At 45.1% G+C, this 20,808-nt stretch overlaps 1 protein-coding gene across 8 annotated transcripts in view; it reads left to right on the top strand.

Moving 5' to 3' along the window:
• Nucleotides 1-20,808, top strand: part of phldb1b (pleckstrin homology-like domain, family B, member 1b) — a 69,286-nt gene that overhangs the window by 19,203 nt on the left and 29,275 nt on the right. For all 8 annotated transcript variants that reach the window (XM_080006361.1, XM_080006364.1, XM_080006365.1 and 5 more), the window contains exon 3: nt 5,052-6,592. In XM_080006361.1, coding sequence (XP_079862487.1) covers nt 5,052-6,592 — 1,541 coding nt within the window. The remainder of the gene's footprint in view (nt 1-5,051; nt 6,593-20,808) is intronic.

Genomic DNA, 20,808 nt, shown 5'->3' with positions numbered 1-20,808 from the left:
CCTGTGTGTATATGTGTGTGCCCTGCAACATTTAAGCGCAACTCAAACCTTGCTACTGAGTATCTGTCATTGCATCTTGTTTGTTTTTCTGACATTCATTCCTGCCTACTGCCAAGGGGATAAGTATAGCACACATGCATATTGGGTCTTTGTGGGCTTCCTGTGCCCGTAATGAATGCCTTCCGTTGTTTGGAAAATGTATCATTTCCCTCAATTACTGTATGCATTCCTGGGTTGGATTCTGAGGAGTAGGACTCCTCTGACCACACCCGTAATAATCTGGACATCATATCTCTGTCTCATATCAACTTGGACAGGCCTCAGGAAAAATGATGCTCAGTCACATGGCCTTTTCAGTGGTTGACTGTGCAATAAACTGGTCACTATAAAGTATCATTTAAAAGTGAGTGTCCAAAACGGTGTCCAGTATTGTAGCCAAAATGAAGTGTTACTGCTACCTTCAGAATGCTTTATGTCAACCTGTATCTGTCTGTGAAGTCCCTACAAAGGGTTTTGGAAAACCATGAGACTTTCTAACAATACTGAAAGAATTCTCCATTCCCTAAAATACTGTTATCTTAACCCGAATATTGATGTTCATATGGGTATTTATTAATTGTCTTGTTGAATAGATGAATCAAAAGGTAATTGACACTGGTAGGTAATTAGTGATGCACTCCCACTCCTGTGAACTCCAGGTCTCTGTTGACAGTCAATAGTGGCTCACACCTTCACCCGGCTTCCACTCAGTTAGCACCTCTCACAGATAGGAGGTTTCCTGTGTTTCTCTGCCCGGCTACCAGACGGCTTTCTTGGCTATGGTCCACTTATTTAAAGTGGCTGGTGGCTGGTATCCTATACAGTGCGACTATTTATAAATCTTCCAGCGTTATTCTGATATCTGCCATCTTCCTTTGCGCATGCACTTCCTCTCTTCCTGCTGCCGCCCTCCTTCTGTATTTAAGGCTTTTAAATATTATAGCGCTGGATACTTGGCGGCCTGCAAAAAGCAGGACTCAATGAGAACCAGACCCAGCCAGCCGATTGTAACTGCCATATGGCAGCCCATGTTGCATGTCTGTCATCCCACAGTCTGTTATCTATTTCGTAAATAAACACTGGTTAAAAAGTGGCCATTTTTATAAATGGACTGCATCTTATAGCGCTTTTCCAGTCTTGCGACCACTCTAAGTGCTTTACAATACACGCCTCACATTCACCCATACGACAATTGCAGCGACAACCGTGCAAGGTGCACACCAGCTCATCGAGAGCACTTCAGGGTTTAGTGTCTTGCTCAAGGACACTTCGACGTGCTGCCAGGAGGAACAGGGGATCGAACCAGGAACCCTCTGATTAGTGGATGACCCGCTCTACCTCCTGCAGCACCGTCGCCCCAAACATCTATACTGATGTGATAGACTGAATAGAGATGAAAACACCCCTGGACCTGGGAACAATCCAGTTACAAAACTCATCACAGTCTAATATTGGCAGTGTGTGAGCCATATATTGCATATATTGCGGAACCTTTCATATGACAACTTTAAATATTGCTATGGTGCGATACGTTTTATTTTGTTTTTTTTGTGGAGGAAAATTTGCTTTCTGATCACGTCACCAATGTCTTTTTTTTTTTTAAGATGAATTAATGCATTTCTACAAACCCATGCTGTTTGATGAATACAAAACTGTGGAATAAATGTCCTTGTACTGGAGTCATCCGCTGAGTTGTGGTATGTAACCGTCTGTCCATGCTTTGTACGAAATAGAAAAGCTGACTGAAAAGAGAATTGAGAAGGAAAAAAACAAAGAACAAATAAAATAAAATGTATGCCTAATCTAACAGGAGATTATATATATTTACATATATTGCTGTGTTTTCTCAAAGTTTGAAGACATCAAAGCTTAACACATTTGGAAATGGGCTATGATGAGTTGGGAAAGATACTTACTTCATAAATATACTGTATATTTCATTTGGAAATGGAGAACACTCCATATGGCGAAATGCACTTTGTGGAAAGCCAGAAGTCAATAGAAGAGTTAATACAAAAGCTAAAAGCGAACATACTATAGTATTAATCCAACTGATTCCTTCAGTTTCTAAGACTAAACACTAAAATACACCGAATTACATGGAGGAGTAACAATGATTAACGGGTGTTTGTACTGAACTCAGCCTGGAAATTAACTTGGCAAATGATGACGAGCTAAAACACTTAACGTTTTCCTAAATTAAACCCCTTCTAATATTTCTGGCCGCAAAGCAGAAGAAATCTTCAGTCGTGGTTTTCTCACCATCATTAAATAGACACCTCAGGGTTTTTTTTTGGGGGGGTGGGTTGGCTTTTTGTCTACTCAGCCAGATTCCGAGGAGAAGGTCAATACACATTTTCCTTTCCCTGTGTTTGTAGAGCCAAGATATTGATAGGGAGAAAGGAGTAGCCAATGGTATCAATTAAATAACTCAGCTTTTTGAGATGCTCAAAGATGTATGTGTGTGTGGTTGAATGCCCACCGGCGTTGATAGGACACTGGGATCGTCAGGACGCATGCAGTGTCCCCATAATCTATAATAACTGTTAAATGAGAATTAATCTGATAGATTTGTCCTAATTCTTTATGGTTAAAAAAAAGGTCTTGAATGCAATGTTAAAATGTCAAAATAGTGTATATTCATCTCTTGATTGACTTTAAATTTTTTTTTATAGTAAATATACAGTATGTCATTTCAAATTCCAACTAAATAATACCATCTCATCCTGTTTAAGGTTTTTCAAAAAAAAAAAAAAACGAATGCTCGCGCGCGCGTGTGTGTTTGTTTGTCGAGTTAAAACAAAAAAATCAAACACAACCAAAAAAATCATCCAATACGATATAAAAAGGAATCGTTCCAAAATCAATAAGAAATAGAAGTCCACATCCGTGGCACTTTAAGACAACACGGCGGGCGCGCGTCTCGCAGTAGCTCACGTCACGTGACCGTGGAGCGAGCTGGAGGGAGGCGTTCGGCGCCCGGCGCGAGGAAACCTTCCGGCAGAGGCGTCACTTGGCTTCAGCTTTTCCCCCCCAAGTAGGCAGCCATACGCATGTCAATATGTATTAAAAAGCCACCAACGACGACCCGAACCGGCGTGTGGAAGCCGTGGAAGATGCGGGCTCCGGTGCGTGTGACAGCAGGTGCACCGCACTGGGATTGACCGGGTCGCGGGTTCGGTTCCTTCTCGTGAGTACCCGACCAATAATCACCGTTGCTCAGGGGCGCGAGCCTCCCCTAGGCCATGACGTCATGAGGGTTCATTTTATTGTCATTATTATTATTATTTTTTTATTCCGAATTTGTAGTCAAACGATACCATTCCGCCCTTCAGGTATTTCACGCGTGAATGCGTGTGGTGTTGTGCTGTTGACACGTCCACGCGGCCTGCGGAACAAGCCCTGTAATTGGGGTTTTCTTCGTTCTCCAGGTTTTCGTCTTGTGTCATTTCCGTTGATGGGTGTTCGGACCCTTAACTGTTGCCAAGCTCTCACCGGGGGCTCTGAGGAATCCCTGCCGAGCTATCCACGGTTGTGCGTTATTTGTGGAGCTTCTGTATTTCGTAGCAGTATTGTATTTCTCTCTCGCTCTATAATTTGGATATGTATTAAGTAAGATTAAAAAAAAAAAAAAAAAAAAAGATATCCCACTGTTGTTTTTAGTTTTTTTTGCATGCTCCCATATTGAAATGAGACAAAAACCAAGCAGTTTTGACTACACACTTAGTGGTGTCATTACATAACTAGATGGGGACTTTTATATTTTTAAGGTAGTGTGTGTGTATGGTTGTGTGTGTGCGTGTGTTTATGAGTAGATGTTTCATGTCTCTTCCCCTGTTGTGCCAGGACAGATTTGGTTTGGCACCAATAAAACCTGATTTGGCTCCTCTGGCCATGCTGGTGTGACGTTCCCGCGTGGCCATTCGTTTGCCGTTGTATACTCTATGTTGACATTAGAGAGGCAAGTCAAGATTAGATTACACAGACCGTGTCCTGCACTTTCAGGGCCACGCAGTAATTGTGTTATGGTGGCACCCCCACCCCCCACGATCCCTATCGACTCCGACCGTCCGTTCTTCACCTGCTCCTGGCGAAGCTCTGCCCCAAATTCTTAGCTTTCTAATCCCATCCAAAATTTGACCTTCAGGAAAATTCGGGAAAGCGACTTCTCAAAAAAGTTCTCTCAGGAAACCATTTTTTTCTCCATTTTATTCGGGATTTAGACACTGAATGTAATTGACACTATCAGTTGAGAGCTAAATGGGGGAGATAACAAGTGGTTATGTAATGGCTGAGCTGTGGAAACCGCTTGGTAACCTCTTGGTCTCACTCTTTGCCATCGCCGGCGTACTTCTTGGTTTCCATTTTCTTGTCGTCCTCTTCCTCTGTCGTCTTCTTTGCTGCGGTGCAACATCTGGTTCTGTTTTGGTGTTGTGCCTTGTCGGAACACCTGGCGGGATCGTCCAGTGTGTACGCATCTTCAATAATAGGTTGGCGCTGAAGTGGATCCCATCAATGTGGGAGTGATCCCAGGTACTTGTCTTAAGAGCTTGTGTCCAAATCTAAACGCTACTATGGAAAGAGACACTCCGCTTCTGATTGAGGGCCGGCCAGCCATTGTGATGTCAGACGAGACCTTGGGTTGTTCATTGTGAGATTTGCAAGATTTATTTTATTTTTTATTGCCAACACTGAAGTGAAGTGATGTGCTGTCAACAATATGTATCTAGATTTCCTCCTTTTATAGATTGACTCATACGGTTACCTTTTTTAATTGAAATATGTGTGAATAAATGTATTGTTACAACCCTACCTATTATTGAATTATATCTGAAAATACCCAATTCCTAATGCCATTGACTGAATGTATATGTTCAACTGTGTTTTTATAATAAGTATTTGAGGATGGATATTCAATGGATGTGTTATCTGCACATCATATTGATTGTTGAATTGTTGAATATATATTATAGGTACTGATGCTGATGATTGCTCTCTCTCCCCCCCAACAGACACTGAGAGCTTGGTCAATGGGAATCACCAGCCAAGTCCAGCCCAGTCCCCCGCAGCTCACGGAGAAAGAGTGCAGTCCGAGCACAGTGCCATTGTCAGCTCTATCGAGAAGGATCTACAGGACATTATGGACTCCCTAGTGTTGGACGATCTGCAGCCTTCCTCTTCAGAAGCCAAAAAGCCGCCCGGGGGCCACCCTATTCCTCACTCCCCACTCTTGCCTATGGTCAACGGAGGCGGGAGGTACCGGCTGTCTCCCCCCACCAGCCCGGGGGCCATGTCTGTGGGATCTAGCTACGAGAACACATCCCCAGCCTTCTCTCCCCTCTCCTCGCCGTCAGCGGCGAGCAGTGGAAGTTTCACTAGCCCCTCTCCCAGCGGGGGGCCCCAGGACCAGAGCTCCACTTTGCCACCAGTGCCTGTACGCTCCTCCAGCTACAACTACACTGCCCAGCCTCCGCCCATACCACAGCCACGGACCATACTGTCTAGTAGCAGCGGGGGAGGACAAAGGGTTCAGGAAAGCCCCAGGCTTCAGAGGAAAGCCCTCCTGGAAGCCCCGCAGAGCCCCAAACCCGGTCGCAGAGGACCGGGCCAAGATGGGTACGAGAGCCCCCGGCAGACCCACCTTCTGTCGTCCACGGAATCTCTCAGTAGCCGAAACATTGTGCCAAGTAGTCCGCAGCTCACACCCAAGTTCCCCACCTGTTCTTCCCCATCCCCCTCCCCCTCCAGCCCCAGGACGATGGCTGCCCCGGTGCTCCAGGAGCGGCCCGCCAGCCCCTTCAGGGAGCTGCATAGTCCGGCCGCTCACTCTCTCACTTCTAGCCCGTCAAGGCAGCTCTCCACGAGGGCCTTTCAGCCGCCCTTGGACCCAATCGTCCACATCATCCAGGGCTCCCCTCTCCACCAGCAGCACCACCCACGCTCATTGCAACCCCCAGAAAGCCCCAGAATGGCCAGGAGAAACTTGGAGCTGAACGGAGGCAGTGGAGGGGGCAGTGGAAGCAGCAGCAGCAGCAGTAGTATGAGAGAGCTGCCCCCGCTTAGCCCCTCCATGGCTCGCAGGGGGGTCCCGGTGCTTCCTAGTGCGCTTCCGGGGACCATCCCCACCCTCAGAACACCAGATAGTCCCTCGGGTCTTGGCAAGCTGGTTCCGGAAAGTCCGCGGCTCCGGCGCAAGACGGGCTCACCAGTGGAGGAACCGTTAGGCAGCAGAGGGATCCGAAACCGCAGTCCTTCCCCCACCTCCATGATGATGGGGGTGGAGGGGGTTGGCGGCGGGGCGAGGAAGGCCGCCTTCGGAAGCTCCTTGTCGCCTGCCTACAGCCTTGGCTCCCTGCCCGGCTCGTCTCCCGCGGCAAGCCCCAGGAGCCACAGAAAGATGTCCGCCGGTCCCAGGGAGCTGGGGAGGCCGCACCCGGGCATGAGGGAGAGGAAGAACAGCATCACGGAGATCAGCGACAATGAGGACGAGCTGCTGGAGTACCACAGGCGGCAGCGGGAGGAGAGGCTTCGCGAGCAGGAGATGGAGAGACTGGTGAGCATTGGGGTTGGGAGTCGCCAGTTGTCAATGAAATGTGTATGTTTATTCTTCAGCTTTTTAACTGCTTAACTACAAGAAGGTCTTGCCTTCCGACTGTTTCCCTTGAAACGGTGAAATGCAAAGCTGGTGCACTTCATAATGAAATTTAAGAGAACTCTTTAAGTGCAGTATCATCAGCTATGTTTTCTGTTTGGGAACATTAAGGTGTCACTTGGTCGCACTATAGACTTGGCAAATGGCAATGCAAATTCACTGTCATTGCAGCCAAAACTGATAAACCGCATACTTTGGTTTTTGTATTATATATTTCTTATTATATCTCCTGTCCCTTTTGATTGTGGAGTGAGCAGTATTAATTAGTCTTCGTCTAGCTTTGCAGTCTTCATTGCATGAATTAATTAATTACCAGTCATTTTAACCAGATACTTTTTAATGAGCATGTCACAGTACATTCATTGATCAAAGGGAATTGAAAAGGTTTGGACAGTTCTTTATGCTTCTTGCGCACTTTTACTAACGACTCCTTGTCAGTTTCAAAGCCCAAGTGCTGTCGTAAATCACAAAGTTAATCAGACTTGGAAGTTCTTATCTGCTTCAACCCAGGGTTTAGTTTTTGCAGAACCACCAGATAACAACCAGTACAGGAAGGGAGTGTAGAGAGGTCGGTATCTCTTGTGTCTGTTTGGAAAAGGAGGAGTCTTCCAGCGCCGTAAGCCGTGTAAACTGGACTGTCGGTCTGTAACTCAGCTGTCGAGTGTGCGGTCTCGGGGCGCCCAGATGTCCCCATGGCAACAGTGTTGTTTGAGACGGAGAAGAAGGGGGGGGGGGGCTGAGACAATGTCCTATAAAACCTCCTCTTTATATGTGCGTCTGGGACTCTGTGAGAAGGCATGGGCTCTGCCCTGCCCTGCTTGTAATTACAAAGTGGGTGTTTTAAAGGAGCGCGGTTGAATGAAGGCGGTGTGGTGTGCCCTCACACACTGTCTGCCATGCTTGGCTGCGTTCCCCCCTGTCAGGGCATTGGCAGTGAAAGACGCGTTTGACATATGTGACCCAACGCTTTTTTTTTTTTTTTGCATCATTTGAAAGTGGAGAATCAGAGCTTCCAAACAAGGTGTCACTTGTGCAAATCAAGCAAATATTTTTAAAGCTATGACTTGTTAATGACAAGGGTGTGGCAAACCGTGTTTCTGAGGTAATCACCTCCAAAGTTTTACCCACACCAGCAAAGAACAAGCAAAGCCTCATGGCTACTTAACATACTGCTGAATGGGCCAACAGCTTAACAACACACAACAAATTTTGTTTTAAAAAAAGCTTTTATTCAACAGTAAGAATATACATGTTTTATAAAAGTGGAATTATTTTGTAGTTTAAAAGTACGGACAACACAACAAAATATAGAGTCTATCAATATTATGAGTCTCAGAAAATCTGAAATTTGAAAATCTGTCACCAACCTCAATGGACTTCATCACGCGGTTGTAACAACAACGGGCGTATCGTCAGTCTCCTCTGGTGTTTCTTGAAAATATTCCATTTCATCGTCACATTAGGTTTGAAATGCGCTGTTTGAAATGTTCTACAAGTCAGGAGTAATATCAAATTCAGCATCGCTGTCGTTCTTCACGTCACTGTCAGAGAACTGACTATCATGGCGGAAAATGAAGTCCAGTACGCGCTGCTAACACTGACTTGGATCTATCGCACTGGTCAGATTAAGGTTCCAAAAATGATCCAGAGCTTCTGCTACCCGCTTCGCATAATTCATGAAGATATGGAGAAGAAAGTTTTTACAGATAAGTGAGACTAAAGCACCCCCCGTGCTGCGCTTTAACCGTCTGTTAACAGAATTGACGTAGGTGCGTGACGCAAAGGGTTTTTCTTCTTTGCCGTTTCACAACAATGGCTCCGTGTGTGTAAAAGAAGTACGATTTAAAGGTGGAATTCTATCAAAATATTCACATTGTGACTTCATATTACATGGAATATGGATGAATGATCTTCACCTGGACGCTCGCTTCAAAGGAAACCATTGATCGTTGTTGTTCAGTGCTGTTCTTCTCGGTAAGTGAACTGTGTTTCCCCATGTAATCTGACAGGAATATTTAACTCCACAGTTTAACGTTTTTGTACTATTTATAAATCAAACTCGGTTTTGAAAATACGTTGAGAGATAAAAAAAAAACCACGAATCTGGAAAAATCTAATTTTCCTTCAAGAAAGGTTTTTTCAACTTATTTGGCTGCTCCTGGCGATTTTAGAAATGTTCGAGATGGCGGCTTTTGTGGGACACATTGTTGATCATTTCTCTTTTCAGTAAATGGGGGAACATTAAAGCATGTGATGAATCTGTTGATGAAACCATAACTGTACAGTTCAAGGCGCAGTAGGACTATTGCCGAGCTGATTATTACCGGAATTCCCCTCGATGCTTATCGGAAGGCCAGCACCATTCAAACTCCCAATCTTAGAACCTTAGAACCTCACGACTTTGAGTACAGGCAGGGAAAAATTATTGGTAGGTGTACTACAGCAGGTCACAGAACACAGTGATGAACATGAAAACAAGTCTCGTAAGGAGGCTGAAAATGAGAGTAAACACAGGCTAGGATATCTTGGTATATTGTGTTTTTTGTTTGTATAACTTTCCATTGCTTAACTAAATCTTGAATTAAGTCAATATTCGCCTGTGGACATTTAATTGTAGAGAATATTAAATGTAATCTTGAAAGATGTTAACCAGTAAAGGATTGTCGGTGTCGATAGTAAGCTAGCGGAGACTGTGGGGATATGCCTACTATAACATTCTATTCATCCCTGTTTTAGCCCTAAAATTAAAATACTGGCATTCCTTACTCACCCTCTAAGTCAGTCAAAAACATATTGCATCTTTGTGTCCTCACACATGGAGTTCTCTTGTAGCTCCAGAGCAATGGGTCTGAATCAGGTCCGTTTTATTTTAGTCCTAAAAGTTTATAAAGTTTAATGAAATGTCTCAGAGGGCTTTGAAATAGTTTTTAGTCAGTTTGAATAGATGAGGCAGTACCCTTTGGACTTTTTCTTTGGACGATTTGACGACAGTAGACAGCCACATTCTAGCTATTTAGAATTAAATTATAACACGCAGGTGTATTGGCTCTAATTGTCGATCTCTCCGTCGTCCACCTCTCCTCTAGCCACGTGCCAACAGGGCTCCTACATTACCCACAATGTCTTAAAGTGACAGGCGCTGTAACTACCAGATCTGTCCTGGAAATGTTTTTAAAGGATTAATTATTACAGTGTTAATTATAGAAATGGTTCAAACTTGTTTTATAAAATCAATATAGCAATGTTTTCCTAAGACCATTTATATTCTATCAGTATTGGTGGCAAAGAAAATCCATGTCGGGCCCTAGGAGGGGTAGAGGGAAAAGGAGGCTAGAGAGTGAGAGCTAGCGAGAAAGAAAGATGAGTTATTGACTGTAGGTACAGAAGCTCTGTAATGAGACAAATGTAATGGGAATGTTAAATGTCACTGCACCAGTCCACACATCTCCTTGCTTTGTCAAAGGTGGCTGTACAATCGTTCGAGGTACATTGGTTGATTATCTCTGGAGTTAATTTTTTATGTTAAAAAATTACAATGAATAACAATAAGCTTTATTTTAAGATTCCTTTATTTGCAGTAAGTCATGTCACGGCAGCAGCAAATTTATCATGAAGGAACCAAAAAAACACAACAAAAACCAGAGACAAATCAGTCAACAGGTAAAATAGTCAGCAAGAGCACAGACTCTCCTCAGAGATAACTCGGTACGCAGGGATCTGTTGGTTTCTTCACCAGGTTTGAGACAGCTGTCCACTATAAGGACAGCTCCCTTTGTAGCCCAGACTTCCTCCTTTGTACAGCAGAGAGAGAGAGAGAGTCACAGCTACCACAGGAAGAATCACAGGTTAACAATGAGGGAATCATCCTGGACTGAGCACAGCACCTCCCTAACACCCCATACACTCCTGAAAGTGTCCAATTTGCCGGTCAGTTTGTAAAACTCAAACTCCACCTTGAGGCGGGCCAAGAGCAGACCAATCGTCATCTGGGCCAGGTCTACTGACCCCTGACCCCGCACAGCGTTCCTTCTGCTTTTCCAAATGGCCAGCTTGGCCACCCCGTAACAGTGTTCACCAGGACATGGACAGATTTGTTTGACACAATGTAGACAGGACCGAAAACAAAGAGCTTCAAGGAGAAACACTCCCCCAGACTCTGAACCCACCGCTCCAGTAGCCCGAACAGCCCCCGCAGCCTAGGACACTGAACAAACAGGTTCTGCAGCGACTCCCTCTCAGAGCAGAAGACGCATCCCGCCCCCGTGCTGGAGTCCAGGCGTGCCAGATACCTGTTTGTGGCCACCGCCCCATGCGCGATCCTCCACTGGAGGTCGCCCACCCGCTTGTCGATGGGGGGCTTGTACCCCTGCCAGAGAGCGTAGGTGTGCCACCTTGACACAGGTATATTAGCTGGCTTTCTTGCCTACTGCCTCAAAACCTCCCAGCTTGGGAGTGGCAAAGGTCAGGAGGCTGTCCTGCTCCTCCTCCCACTGCACAGCCAGAGAGACCGTCAGCGAAGGGCACGCAACCTCGCCCTCACCATCCCATTGGTCAGGCAGACGATAAAAGTCCTATAGGCCACTGGCAGTGAAGCACGGATTTCATCCACCAACCTGTGCAGCAGTCTGGAGGACCTGATGCCAGTTGTCCCCATGGGCTGCTCCGCGGAAGCCTTCAGCAGATGACGCTGCCTGACGCACCCAGCCTTGAGCAAGCTGGAACGCAGGCTGGAGCAGGAAAGGAGGTCGTAGTCTAGCAATGGCTTCCCAAACAAAGGCTCCCCAAACAGCCACATCCCAGGGGCAGACGTGGTGTCACGGTGGACCTTGAAAACCTGCCAAGACTGCAGCACCGACTGATAGAAAGGAGTCAGCCCTGTCAAGTCTATCCCCTCGATCCGCAGCAGAAACAGCTACTTGTCATAAGAGAGGCGCCCCCCCCCCCGCCTCAGCAGCACCTTCGCTGTTGTTGACTGCGTTGGCTGGACAAGCCAACGCAGTCAACAACCGTACAACAGCCTCTGCGCCGTCTGGAGGCGGAATGCCTTGACCTTGGACACAACGTCAATGAGGCCTTGACCCCCCTCCTGGACCGGCAGATAGAGGGCTGCAGCTCTAACCCAGTGCTGACCGGACCAGAGAGAGAGAGACTTTATTTTCGGTTAGAGAGGCAAAAATGCTTCTTAGTTGAATAAAAGCGTGAGAGCTTATATAATACCGGTAATGTCGGAGCTTATCGATATTACGGTCTTTAATAATTTAGCCCTGTCGCCGGATAGTCGAATATTTGCATTGAACAGCAGAATCCGAACAGCTGAGTCGGGTACAGCCCTAAGCAATATCCATCAAAAAAGTTGGTTTCATGTTCAAAATCCTTACATTTTTCCCACCTCCAATTAAAATCAATGTGGCGGTCTCAATTGAATGGTGATAGAATCCCGAAGATAACACAGATGAATCCCCCATCTCTACTTTGCACTCGATGTGTTCAGTGACGTGCGCTTCGAAATGACCCCGGCTCAGGGACAGCCACACAGCCACGTGGGCTTGAGGTGTATTTGGAGGGCTAATGCAGAGTGTAGTTAGCAAAGCTATATTTACCTCTGTGCTGCAATGCTATGTCACTGTACTCTGCCTATTTGCTTGCATTCCCGCAAGCTTCAAGCAAAGTGCACTTTCGTTTCTGTCACCGCGTGTAATACTTGCTACAATATTGGTTACATACCTAACATTACCTAAAGCACAATATCTTCTAGATAGCAAGGCTTTGAGTCCTTCACGGTTGCTTTGGTAAACTAACCCCCGCTTCTGTTTACGTACAGTATCTTCACTATTTAATCAAGATGTTTTATGTGGGCGATGGATGTGTTGAGCGTGGCAGCATTAGCGGTGCCATGGCACGTTCTGTATTCAGTCCTCAATGATCCAGAAGCATCACATAAAATAGTTCTCTGGTATGAACTGCTGTAGTTAAATAGCCTTTAATTGTGCTTGCGCTTGTCTTATATTTTTTTATTGGCAGTCACTAATAGGGGTGCAACGGATCACAAAACTCAGGGTTTAGATGGTATCACGGTTTTGAGCTGTGGATCGGAGAATTTTTTTTGTATCAGCAAAAAAAAAAAAAGGGAGAGAAATATAACTTTGCTTTCCATTTATTCTGTAAAACACTTAAAGCAAGGAACTTTTGCCCATGGTCTTAAATGAAAATAACATTCAAAAAGTCTAATGTTTAAATAAAATATTAAAAACATTCAATACTCAATTGTTGAATTAAACTGCAATATGAGGCACACATGACACCTTCTTCCTTTAAACATGGTAGTAAATGAAATAATATGATTAAATCTGCCCCCAGTAATTGAATTGAATTCTGGTAACAGACAAACCAGTATCTTGTTCAGTTTATTACAAACAAAATTTCATGAAAATCGGTTTCAGAATTAAGTGAGTTACAGTCGTTGTAGAGAAGTCTGTATCTCTCAATATTCGATTCGATTTCAACATATGTATTTTTTTCAGCACTAACCCTTACCCTATCGAGTCTTGATTTGTAAAGAAAACACTTTTTTCTGAATAAGTAACTTTGAGTCCAGTCACTTGAAATCATTATAAATAATGTTTTTTTTTTGTAGTGGAATCAATTTAAACAATATATTTCATACAATTTCATATATAAAATAAATGCTTTGGGGGCCGTAAGAGTCGGCAGAGACTCAGACTTTTTACCTTATTCTACTCATCATATCACAGCGTCATGTTCTGTTTAACAATATTGTCATCCTATCTTTGATATCACATTACAAATCATATCCATAACGTGAACTACTCTTATGGAGCGGGTACGGTGTCTAGCGGCACTTCACACAAGCTGCAGGTCTCTTGGTCTGCCCTCTCAAGTGGACAAATCAAGTGGGCATATTGTAAAATATTGTTGCAGTTTCTCCTACCACACGCCATCCAAGTGGCATTTTCAGGGCCCTCCGGCACAGAGACACAGGAGACGATGTTGTAGACACCAGTTTATTGTAGAGAGTGGGCCAGGTGGAATTAGCCAGGGGCATATAGAACATGTCATGACAGGGCTCCTATCCTGAGTGTGTGTAGGGATGGCTGTTTTACCTGCTGCTCATTAGACCAACCAACGAGCAACAGGTATGCAGCCCCTCTGACCCGATCACCTACATCCATGTCAGCTGTGGCTGCTCAACCAGACCATGCCCACACCACAATCATATTTTATTGAATCGGAGCACACTTTTTCCACTGCAACTCTGCGTCAGTATTTAGTGAATTGTTACTTATACTTTACTTTGAAAAGTAACAGCAGCAGTTAAACTGTACTTCACTGTGATGGTAACATTTTGCAATCGATCCGCGGTTCACATGCGAGCCGAACTATGGAGTGTGATCCGTACAGATCATGGATCAACTATGACCTGTTACACCTCTAGTCACTAGGTAAGTAATAGACAGCCCCATGTCCATGTGATCCAACATGTTACAGCCTGGCGATGGGATGACATGCAGTCCTAGCAAACACACTTGGCATCTAGCCCGATTCCCTGACCACTCTTTTTGCCTTGTGTGGGGAAAAAACCTGTGCAGTTTCTACATCCAACAGAGATGACCTGTCTTTCCCACAACGTCCACTCCATGATGATGTCATTGCTTTTCACGCTTGCGTATGAAATAGCAATGTATGTCTTCTGCACCTGAATGGTGTCTGTTTGTGTATTTGACTAAATGCGTATCACAATAAACAACCTCTGAACCATTTACAATCTTACATTTTCCTTCTTCTACGCTAGTGCCTCATTCCGACCTGTTGGCTTGCAAAGCGAACGCTCTACCCCCGCAAGGTTGACATCTGTGACAGTGTCAATGGGGATTAGCGCACCAAATATACCCTCGAACCTTGGCACAGGACAACGCACATACATCGGCATATTCGGGTACATGCCAAATATATTCACCTCCTGCACCTAAGCAGCCAAAAATATCCAGTACCTCTGGTTCACATTGGTCTGCAATAGAGTGGGAGACCTGTACATTTCCAGTATAGCACAGTATCCTTGTGGTGTGGGGGTGGTGTGGTTTGAGCAGCCATGCTTGTCTTGGGTCTAGGTAAATGGGCCCGGGATCAGGGTCGCTGTTCGCCTGTTGCTCGTTATATTAATCAATGAGATACAGATAAAACACACACACACACACACACACACACACACACACACACACACACACACACACACACACACACACACACACACACACACACACACACACGAGAGGAGCCCTTTTCATGACACGTTGTACATCTGCTCCGGGCTTGTTACACCTAGCCCAGTCGCTACAATAAACAAATGTGCATCCTACTCCATTGCATGTGTCTCTATGGGCCCTGAAAACACCAATTGGGTGGCGTGTGACAGGCAGATCTGCCACAATCCATTACCGCGGTGCTGTCCACAGGTGTTTCATTTCAGCATTAATGCCAAATGTGCAGTAATTCTATTTGTAACAAAGCCAAAACAGGAACAAAGCCTTGAGTGTTTAGAGTACCTAAACTGTTAATTTGCCGTGGTTTAGCATGTGACCCCTGCTGGTGCCGTAAATCTCTGACTCAGATCTCCTTGGGTCCTGGGTGTGCGCCTGGATCTCCATGCATTTCTGCTGTAACCAGTCACAGCGTCTCCAAGTGAACTTGTTGAATTAAAGTCTAAATGGGGCATCGAGCACAGATGTCTGAGCCATAGGGAGGAAGGCAGAAAGAGAGATGAGCTGGGGTGAATAAACTCATGACTCTGCCACTCATTATGTGGGTCAGTAGTGGTACTCTGTTTTTCTCCCTCGCTATCTGAAATAAAAAGCTCTTCTAATCCAGCCCTGAGACTCCCTAAACAAATATGCTGTGTGTGGATTTGCCCTGCCAGCACCGACAAGCCACTACTAGTGTTATTAATAAGTGCTTGACCAAGGAACATTGTGATGGCTAAAGCAACACAGGCTTTATTTTTGTTATTTTTTAATTTGCTTTGACAGTGATATTGACCTATGGTGAAGTGTTGTTGTTTTTGCTGTTGTCAAGTCATTACAGCAGAATAATGAATCATATTTTTATTTGTTTTGTTTTTTACAACGAAGCAGCCTGTTCTCCTGTGACCTCCCCTGTGTCATGATGCGCGCTCACCACTAGAGGGGGTGGCCTCACCAGTCAGTGCTTGAGCTAAATGTGATTTTATTTCTTCTATTCCCCAAAGTGGGAAAGCCCCCACCCGCTGCTGAGGAGGAAACAATTATAACAGACCCTTAAGCCTTTCCAGTCCTCATTTGTAGGTAGCGTCTCTCACCAGGTTCAGCACCCTCCATGCCAATCCAGCTGAATAAGCCTGCTTCCAGGCTATCCAGGATGTCAAAAACCTCCATATTTTCCATAGGGAAGTAAATTTATGTGCAGCCTGTAGAAATTCACCCTACATACACCCTATGTATTCAACATTATTTGTTGTTGTCTATGTTTTTAATTCAACAAAACACACAAACACTTGTTCCTAGTCTGTATCCTACCCAATATCTATAACCAACCAGTTCTTAATATAATCTGTTAAATAGAAGAGATGTGTTTGGGTGTCTTATCATATCATATACAGGAGGCTCTGTTATTTTTCTTGCAACCAACCAGCAAATCCCATCCCGCTCAAGGATGTCCCTGCACGCCTTGCAATCTCTTGATCCCCTCCCCTTTCATAAAAGAAGCCTCGCCTCCTCTCAGCTTGGGGGGCCAGAGGAGGGCCCTCTCTCCTCGTCTGTCCCAGCAGCAGCAGAGCCAGTTGTTGTGAAATCCTGCTGTGATAGCAGACAGTGCAGATATAGTCCCAGCGCTCTGGAGTAACACAGAGAGCAGAGGGGGCAACACTGACAACCTACCCCCGCTGATACTCGTTGATACCGTGGGTTTGTGTCCTGTACTCGCGGTCCCGCACAGCCATGGACGGCTACCACCTGCTGAGTGGCGTTGGGCCGGCATCAGCAGTGGGACAGGGGCCGGGCCAAGGCAGAGAACAGGCCATGTGCTATTTGCTCGCCCTGGCCAAAGAGAGGCCGGCCTTCCTCAACAACGTGGCTGCGCTCATGAAGGTAATAGATGCCGACGCTAATATTAACGAGCATGGACATGCAACAGTTGCTGTTCCGAGAATATATCTAAATGGACTCTGATGAGCCCCAGGGAACTACATAAAGAGCTTCGGAAACTGCTCTCTGAGGCTAAGACAAATTCAGTTAATTTGAGCAATAACACTGCAGACTAATTTTTCGATTCGTAACCGAGTCTGTGATATTGAAGTGCTTTACGTGATGCAAGAAGGTGTGTGTGTGTGTGTGTGTGTGTGTGTGTGTGTGTTAAAAATGTGTACAAATTCAGTTTTTATATGTGCCAAATTGCCACACAACACATATATACTCCGATTGGGTAACTCTGTCTTTGAGCTCAGCCGTTCACGTTGAGCCCTCAGGTTTCTACACTGACAGAGGAATTTATGAGTAGGGCTTGTGAATTACCCCATGATTCCGGGTGTACTGAGGCAACCCTTGGTATAATGTCATGGCTGTCATCCAATGTGGGAGGCAGAATGCAGCATTGAATTTTTTATGTCTTTTAAAAAGGACAGTTACACAATTAAGTTTCTGGGCCGGAAGCCCAGCAACAATCAGGACTTCGTACTTACCCCAAAGCACAATTGGCTTTGTTGTGGTTCTGCTGGTATATAAAAGAATGAAATATTAAGACCGAAACCATAAGATTGGCCCTCGTGCCTATGAACACATTACCCTATAGATGAGTTTCTCTGCAATGCCATTTTGAGATGCACACACACAGGAGGCAGAAAGCAGTGTTGCAGAGAAGTTGGGTGGTGAGAGTATAACTGCTGTAATCGCAATTTCATTGATGGGAAAACATTTTAATTGTCTAGTTGATCAAATCAGAAAAACCGAACTTATTGGGGCAAGGTAGTTACATTAAGGTGTGTGTGTGTGTGTGTGTGTGTGTGTGTGTGTGTGTGTGTGTGTGTGTGTGTGTGTGTGTGTGTGTGTGTGTGTGTGTGTTTTATGATGTTACAACCATGAATTGCAATTATCACAATGACACTGCAGTAACCCTGCCTGCGTAAGACCATCCATCACCACCCACCTGGGACCAGAGACCAACGGACTAAAGAATTTTTACTTTTGCTGTTCATTTAAAAATCAAATCACATCTATTGGCACAAGGCAGGCATTAACACTGGAACCTGTCGACAAGCTGTATATATCACGAGTATATTTTATATATTTTTTATATATTATATTTTACGGTATTGAACAAGAGATGGGTGTTGACCTCCGGCCGGAGGTCCTGGCCAATCCGTCTCACAAACTGACATGAGGCCTGTCGAAGGCACCAACACGCAGGGGAGGAGAGTCGCAGCAGTGATATACCATCTTAATGGTGATAGATACCGGAACTAGGGGGAGCCGAGCGAGGTAGAAAAAAAACAAGTAAAATTACAGTTGTGGAGCTTCTCATTGGTTCTAGTCCGTGAGCGCAGCTTCGGGCGGTTGACGGTACGCTGAAGTTTGACAGCTGGGAAAGTGTTTGCATGGCACCGTTTGCACCGATTGGGATGTTCATTAATTCCCCAGCGGCCTGACGGGCTCACGTGCAAACCCGTCCACAGCAGTAACCCTGTAATAGTAGTAATCTTACCACAGCTCTGCCCGTTTTTAGGCAAATGTTTAGCTTAGCAGAGATGGTACAATGGGCCTCAGACGCTCTGTGAACTGCTTCAATATCGTCCAGAGAACGCAACAATACCGCTCCTGTTTTACCTTTAACTCACTGTAGGTCGTCTTTGTCCTCATCTATTAGCTTGGAAGTGTTTTGCACAATGATCGCTGGAACCCAATCCTTGTATGGAGAGATGACTGCAGCAGGCCTAAACGCTTTAAAAAAACCCAGTAGGGGATAAGAGCCGGTATCATTAACTTGGAGGGCCACCGTGTGACGGTCACCGCCACAAACGATTCTGGTTAGTGCTGTTCCCTCAGCTCAGCTAACTCTCTGGCTTGTTACTAGGAGACAAATATGAAGTGAGGTGGAGAAAAACATCCACTAACGGGCTTATTTGAATCATCTGTTTCATGTCTCCCCTGGGAACCCGGTCGTGGTGAAAGCCTTTGGTGACAGAGTCTGATCATGAATTGGGTTTGTTAAATTATTTTATTTATGTTTGCCATTGTAGACCTACAGAGACGCCACAAATATTATTCAGTGCAGATAATAAGGCTTTTGTGTCTTTGCGGGCCTCAACTTTTGAATCCCGATTCACTCTCAGAGTTAGTGTACCCCTTTGACGTACATGAAGGCGGATAAAATAATAACACATATATACTTTTCCCTGTTCATCCACTAGAGACCTGCCTTCAAAGGCACCCAGATAGGGACGTAGCCCCAGGGGCCCAAAGCAAAGAGAAGGAGAAGGAGAAGGAGGTGTTGAGGAATTACAGGGTAAGAGAGGAATTGGCTCCCGGGGGAGGGAGGGAAAGACAAGCAAGAGATTGGAGGGGTGGGGGTGGGTATTGTGCCGCATGGAAACAAAACAGTTGCTGTGAGTAAAGATTGGATAATGCCAAAATGCTGTGCATTTCACCGCGGGAGGTAAACAAAATGAAAGAAGAATGGGTTTCACAATATTAACAAAAAGTAGATAAACACAGTTTTGATGCTGAAGCGTGTTGAATTATGTGGAATATCAAACGTCCTTGTATAGCAGGTCGTCTGGGGATTTGTTCCCTGCTCTGACATTTTTCAGTGCATGTATCACAAATATATACATTTGAGGAAGTGTTGGGGAAAAGAAGGGTCTTCGCAAAGAAAATCGCAAATCTCAAGAGATGGCTCACTGTCACTGCTGGAGGGATGGCAGCCACATGGTACGCCCCGACTGAAAAGAGGGCACACAAAGCTTGGTGGGTTCCTGGGCTCTGTGCAAGAAGCTGGAAGTGTGTTTGGGGAACTTCCGCTCAAAGCAACTTGCGAAAATGAGCTTTGCCATTGCTTCCCAGGGACAATGTGGAAGACCTGCTATGCCACAGAACATGCTCACATTCATGCTAGCTGCTGGCACTTTTCGCTCAGACCTTTGGGTGTCCGCAGCCCCTTAACCTCTTAATGTACAGACGCCACCGAGCTGTGAGCGGCTCATTAAAACGCATGACTAAGTATCTAGTCGTTTACGCAATCAGTTCATGAATCGGCTCTCTTGTTCACTCATGAAACGGCAACAGGGAACTGGCACCGGTCCGGGCTCTTGGTAAAGGAATTGACATGTGTATTCCACAGAGTTGTCACAGCCCTTTTTAACACTTATAAATAGGGGTGCTAATTTAGATTATTTTTTTCTGACGAACAGCCGACCCTTGTTAGCCGATCATTAACTGTCATCAGACTAGATTAAAATGTACTATTTAGAATGGACGGATGTAAAAAAAAAAAAAACCATCATGATAATGGCAATATTCTGACTTGTTGACGACGTTAGGGATGGGCGTGAGTAATCTAGTACTCGATTGGGACGTCAGTATTTCAACACATAGAATAATCACATTTTTACTAGACGGTGCACACAGTTGGGTGTGGGGGAAAAACAATTGCATTACTTTAAATAATGTATAATCCAGTCACACAATTGAATTAATTTAAATGAATATACATTTTCATTTTGTTGCTCCTTTTCGCTAGTATTAATGTGTAAATTTTTTTTTATTGTCAGTTAAGGTTTAAACGGTTAATTATTGACATCCCTGATTTCAAACTTGCTAACACGGTGCCGTAAGTGGAGGGGGTCTGTTTTTCAGTAGGTGCCCCTCAACTAAGCTGTGTGTGTGTTTATCACATTCTCTGTGTGATCTCAGACTTGTGACTGGGCTTTGCTCTCACGCCCCACGGCAACTTGAAGAGCTCCAGCTACAGAGAGGTTTAGCTCTTTGAAAAACCCTCACTGTCGCTCCTCAGTTGGCTGGTTCGCCGGCTTCACGTCGACACTGCACTGGCACAAATGGACGCGTCCCCGGGATAAA

This window comes from Zeus faber, assembly GCF_960531495.2.
Source record: "Zeus faber genome assembly, chromosome: 9".
NCBI lineage: Eukaryota > Metazoa > Chordata > Actinopteri > Zeiformes > Zeidae > Zeus > Zeus faber.
Note: the sequence above shows the minus strand (reverse complement) of the source record. Positions and strands in the feature narration are given on the sequence as shown.